The 6075-nt window shown below is 35.2% G+C and overlaps 1 protein-coding gene across 1 annotated transcript; it reads left to right on the top strand.

Moving 5' to 3' along the window:
• Window positions 1-497: 497 nt before the first annotated feature.
• On the top strand, window positions 498-4652 carry LOC131789269 (uromodulin-like). The gene is made up of 6 exons (XM_059106336.2): window positions 498-567; window positions 2203-2480; window positions 2643-2760; window positions 3081-3203; window positions 3777-3911; window positions 4282-4652. The coding sequence occupies exons 1-6, from the start codon at window positions 498-500 to the stop codon at window positions 4650-4652; spliced, it is 1095 nt and encodes a 364-aa protein (XP_058962319.2).
• Window positions 4653-6075: the final 1423 nt, after the last annotated feature.

Genomic DNA, 6075 nt, shown 5'->3' with positions numbered 1-6075 from the left:
TTTGCTTAAGCCCTGAACTTTGGTGTCTTACCTTCAAGTTGGCCGAACTGAAAAAATTTGACCGTCCAAGTAACTACTTTCCTTGAGTATGTTGAACGGCCTTTTATTATACTTTTCAAGAATTTTTTGACAGCGACACAGTCTAAAGCGCACTCCATCGATTGCAATGATAAGAGGATCGAACTTCATATGATGACAAATCGAAATAAAATTAAAATAATCCCTTGCGTCTTCTTTTTTTTATTAACAACGAATAGCGGCTCCCAGAGTAAAATAGACAACGTCTCAAAGGTTTTTTTTTCCACATACAGTGGAATGCGTGCATGTTATTGAATCAACATCGAGTATGAATCGAACTGGCAGCTGTTAACTCATGATCTTTTATATAAATAGGTCGGTTTGTATTGTTTCATCCATTATTAAATGCTGTTATTTGACTCCAACCTTTGTGGTAAACAGAGAACATACACATTGAAGTCCGCTGTTTTTAATGAAGCATGGACAATTTTGCGCTTTTTATATTCGTTTTCTGGACTGCAGTTATGACTTCCACGGCGATTGATGGAGGTGAGTTGCAAACCGATAATCATTTTCTATCCCTGGACTCGTATGCGTATAGACTTACTTTTGAGCGATATGATGAGCAAATTTAATTGAATATAGTTGCCTGCCGAATTCAATAAGCATGATTAGATTACGAAGAAATTTCTGGAAACACCTTTCTTAGACGTAGAATGTTATTCAACATTTGGGTGTTTGTCTTATCTTATCCGATTCTGGAAGAAATTATTTCAACATAAAACCAAATACTTCTGAAGCTAAGAACAACTGACTTCATTCCGACTGACTACATTCCTAATGTTTCCCTCTCAACGATGTTAATATATTACACTACTATAAATTTATTTTGCATCGTAAGGAAGCACATTTTGCCCTACTTAGCCGTCTCAGAGAACCTAATTTATACAAGAACTATGCCATTATATGAGGTAAAATAACTTTACTGTGATTTACATTTGTTTGATAAAATACGGTAACCTGTCTTTCACAAGTTTGGAAATCAGCCATTTTGTAGGATTGAAGGAAATCTCTCGTTATAACAAACTTGCCAAAGAGAAAATAACTTGAATGGCAAAATCCTTTAAAAAAAATTGACAAATGCCTCGTGCAGTTCGGAAACTTCTCGAATATTGATGTGTTACGCGATGTCAGGTAACAATGATTAGTCTCGGTGCAAATTAGCATGAAGTCCTCTGGTCTCCCTAATCATTTCATAAAGAGAGACACAGGGGACTGCTTGAATTATGTATTCCTTTATTAAACGTCCCATAGAAAAGCACGGTATTTTCAAGAAAATAGAAAAATAGTAAAAAATAGGAAAGAAAGAACGATTAAAAAAAATTGAATTATCAGGCTAATTATAGAGTTCAAGAAATACTAGCAGTCTGATTTTATTTATATTTATATATATTTATTTATATTTATATATATGACTTTCATATATTCTTAACCAGTCTGATTTTTCTTGGCGGTTTTTGTTCCATTTCCCACAAGAAAATCGTTGAAAAGGGCAAAAAGCATTATAACAGAACACAGAAAAAATCAAAATAAAAAAAAATATAATTACTTGCTATCACTTCTACTGGTTGACTTTCTCTCCCGGGGTTTATCATCTCAATACAGAATCTCCATAATTTTATTAAAGGAGTGATGAGAGAAACAAAAACCCATGAAAATAAACAATAATTTTTTAACAATCTTTGAGGCGTTATGTGTCCCCCTTTTGTATTGTCTCATCTGAAAAGATGCGGTCAAGGCTCCAGATCTCAGAAACACGCACAATTCGAAAATTTATCAGTTCCGTGTTGAGAATAGCTGAAAATTGACAAATTTTCAAAAACTGACGCTCTGTTGTTCATGGGAAGACATATTAAATTTTTAGTTCTTTTTTTTTCTCATTGCGTTAAGCGTTTGTTATCGTGGTGGTTAGGTTTTTTTCTGCTTAGGGATTCTCCAAGTTCGAGTTTTTTTTTTTGATACTTTTGCTCGACAAAAAAAATGTTTTCTTAATATGTATAGCAATAAATTACCTTCATTACTAGTATTACTATTAAGTATTTTAAGAAATCATATTATTATTATTATTATTATTATTATTGTCATAAGAATTATCATTAATATTACTTGTATGTTTTATTTTAGAGCGGGATCGCGCGATGCTGTTTCCAGACTACTTCTTCTTTGCAGAAAGACGTTTGGTAAATCATACTGTTGAAGAGAAACGCGTCAAGAATTTGGATGACTGTGAGCTTTTATGCTACCTAAACGAAAACTGCGTCAGTCTTAACTTCAAAAAAGATCCAGATGATAATCTTGAGAATAATAGTCTAGGACACAGTTGTGAGCTAAATAACGCCAATCATCTGGAGTATGATGGTGATCTGAAAACTGATGCTGTTTTTTACTATCGGGGCTCGAAGGTGGGTGAAAAATAGAATTTACGAATTTGCAGGGGTAACTTCCAAAAACTAACTAAATTTTGCAACTTTCTTGTTCATTCAACCATCGGGTTTTTATTTCCTCGTTCATTCGATCGAGCAAGATTTTTATCTTCATTTTACTGTCTCTTTCTTCTCCTTCAGAACGCTTGCAATAACAATTCCATGTGCCAAAATAATGCAACTTGTCAGTCTGGCTTCACATTTAAGGGATATCGATGCTTGTGCCCTCTTGGATTCGAGGGAGAACGTTGTGAAAAAGGTAGGTTTCGAATAGTGCAAGATATGACAAAGAATAATCTCTGATTTCAATGCAGGTATGAGAACTGCCCCTAAGTTAGTTAAGAAGCATTAGATTTTTCATATTTGATATTTCCCATTTTCAAAATGAATTGTATTATTTCATTTGCTCGTTTGTCCACCTGTTTGTGTTCCATTTTGTTTTCTTTGTTTGTATGCGTCGGTTTTCCTTTTTTTTGTCCACATGAATCTTAAACGTTTGCATCAAACTTAATTTTCTTTTTTCCTTTTTCATTGTGCTTCTCCTCTTTTCGTTGACTTATTTGTTGATTTTCTCGACAGATACAGACGAGTGCAAAACAACTCCTCAAAAATGCCACGTTAACGCTGCGTGTAATAACACATACGGATCATACGTGTGCACATGCAAGCCTGGATATGTCGGAGATGGACGGGATTGTGCAGGTACAGTTAATAGTGTTAAAAAATCTTTGGAATTTGAACTCGATAACATGTATTTGTTTGGTTGTCAAAAGTCAATATTTTTTTCGCTTTTTGAAATTATCTCGCGATGTTGCATTCCATGCAGCAAAGAGTTGACACCTTAGCCGTGGCATAAATCTTCAGCAAAGAAAACAAATTATCCATAATTATTGGGTGAGAGATGTCCCAGATTTTTTATCATTCTTGTCATGTTAGGGGCGCACCATGAATCTTTGATGGTGGGGGTGAATGGTGGTGTGGGGAGCGGGGGGGGGGGGTGGTTGGGGCAGGAATGGTTTAGCCTTTCATTCAGAAATAAATATTTTCTTTCAAGACAATTAAATGTTTCAAAAATACTTCATAGTGTGTGGTATGTACGTTCCTGTTACAAGAGGCCTGCAGTCAAACAAGTGGTAAAAATTCCCACAGTTCTCATAGAAAGGGGAATTCCATACGCACAGATCCGCTCCCCCCCCCTTCTATTGAGTTTCCAGCATGTTGTGTTAAAAGTCACAATACCATGATTTCTGAAGAAGTATTTATGTTTTCTTTCAGATATTGACGAATGCAACGAAACCTATGCAGTTAAAAGGAACAAATGCCATCTGAATTCCTCTTGTATTAATACGCAGGGCTCATACAATTGCTCTTGTAACCCTAATTACGTCGGTGATGGTTTTAATTGTGAAGGTGCGTTTGACCTTTTCCATGACTCTCAATTTGTCAAGGCAGGTCTTGGATAGACCCAGTCTAAATCATTGCCGTTCAGGGGACCATTTTTGGCCAAATAAAGCTAATTGGTCATCACACTAGCTCTTCCTTAAATTTGCCTTTTTTTTCCCTTTTTTTTTGCCTGTTAAAAAACACTAATTTGGATATCCTGCTCTCGAAAAACTATGAATAAAATTTCCTCACAAGAGTTGATTTACGTCTAGCTTGATTGCAATACTGTTTTTGTGCTGAATGGTAAACTTCTTAGATCGTAAAGGTGAAAAACGTGTTACATATTGATCATACGTCATGATTACAATCCTTTCATGATTATCATTTTACTTTTAAGCTGATCCGTGTTATAATTACAAAAGCCTGAGCGATGCCGATAGAAAGAGCAATCACCAAACACCCCAGTATCAAGAGGTGTGCGACAATTCACTCCCTGAGGGATGGTATCGTTTTGTTGGAGCTGCAGGAACAAAAATGCCAACAACGCGTGTGCCAGCATACAGATGTGGAACAAACTGGTCGGGCTGGTTAATGACTGCTCATCCTACATTGGAAGATGGTGAAGTTCTCCGGACGGTTTGCTTCAGTGATCGCTCTACTGGTTGCAAATACTCAAACGAGATTTCTGTTAAAAACTGTGGATCCTACTTCATCTACGAGTTTTTTCAACCACCTGGTTGTGATTCGCGCTACTGTTCTACAGACTGAATGCAATGCGAAAACTTCGACGAAATAAGAACAATTTTAAGTTAATTTTCAGGTACAAGGATTTTACGCAATCCTTATTTTAAAATAAGCATTGTTTAATTTGGTAGAATCTCTACGCTGGTGACATTCTTTTAAATTGTACAGTCGTCAGTGCCTAGAATTTTACATAAACAAATCTCCTTAGTACATGAAATAACTACAAGAAGTTGGTTGCTAACAAAATTAAGAACGAAAAAAATTTTGAGAAAAGAAATGAAAAGAAAAGAAGAGAAAAAATCTGGATTAGTGAAATCTTAGACAATAATGAACATCATTCGGCAAAGTAGATAGCAAGACATGACGAAAGGCGATTCTCAAAGAAAGCAGGAAACGAGTTGTTTGGTTCACCTATTTTCTCCTTTTTCTCAACAGTTATCACTGACCGTATTAAGTTGTGGTCTTTATCAGTTGCCGACCAAAGCGTGTCATAATATGAAACTAGTGATATGGAAATATTACGAAAAAGTGACGGAGATACTCTTTAAATTTCTGTTACACTATTTAAAAGTGTCAAATCGGTTTCACGCCTAGACGTAGAATGAGAAAATAAATCGTTTAAACATATTGAAACCGGTTTCACTTTTTTTTTGAAACTGGCAGGATTAATTAAAATAAATCACTCTTAGATTAAATTCAGAATCCAAGGTAATTGCAGTAACAGATAAGATTCACAAAGAGACACGGTACAACTTGTATACGTCATGTTCGCAATGAAAAGTACGTTATGACAATTTACGCTACGATTTAATTCGAAAATGAGATGGGACTTTTCTTGATTGTACTGACAGTGTCAACTTGATATTTCCTTTAAAAACAAAAAATATCACGAATATGTAGGGAATGGTGAATCTAAATGCTAGCCAGTGTGGATAAACTCAAGTTGTAAATAGTATTTTAAAGACATCCAGTAGCTCGTCAGGAGTTTTGCATTGCACTATAAAACAATAAGTTGAACTCCAGATATGACAGTTTCTCACATAAAAGAAAATCTTGAACATAAAAGTAGATCTGTATATAAAAATCAGCCTTTTTTTCAATGCAAGTAAATCACTACGGCGGAGTTAAGACTTCCAAAAACGTCACTACAAAGTATTTTGATAATCTAGGACCACTAGGAGTTAAATGGGAAGAAACTACCCAGGATTCCCTTGTTAATTGTACTTCTCTCATGCCTGATACGGAGTTTATTGAAGGTAAAAACACAGCTTAATTTCTTTTTAAACCTGGACAAATTTACCAGAATATGCATAAACCCTGGAGGGTTTATTCAGAGGAAAGTATTGTCAGTTGAGTCATTCTGCTGCGTTGTTGTTGTTGTTGTTTTTTTTCAATTTGTGTATAAGTTAGCACAACCTCTAATAAAAAGACATTTACCTTACATGAA

Source organism: Pocillopora verrucosa, chromosome 1 (genome assembly GCF_036669915.1).
Source record: "Pocillopora verrucosa isolate sample1 chromosome 1, ASM3666991v2, whole genome shotgun sequence".
Lineage (NCBI taxonomy): Eukaryota > Metazoa > Cnidaria > Anthozoa > Scleractinia > Pocilloporidae > Pocillopora > Pocillopora verrucosa.
The sequence above is the reverse complement of the archived record's forward strand: the minus strand, read 5'-3'. Positions and strand labels throughout refer to the sequence as shown.

What these genes read in the sequence shown, in the direction of transcription:
- LOC131789269 (XM_059106336.2), top strand. Translation starts at nt 498, where the DNA reads ATGGACAATTTTGCGCTTTTTATATTCGTTTTCTGGACTGCAGTTATG. An exon ending in GGGAGAACGTTGTGAAAAAG is followed by an intron (nt 2,761 to 3,080) that starts GTAGGTTTCGAA and finishes TTTTCTCGACAG; the next exon opens with ATACAGACGAGTGCAAAACA. An exon ending in AGATGGACGGGATTGTGCAG is followed by an intron (nt 3,204 to 3,776) that starts GTACAGTTAATA and finishes GTTTTCTTTCAG; the next exon opens with ATATTGACGAATGCAACGAA.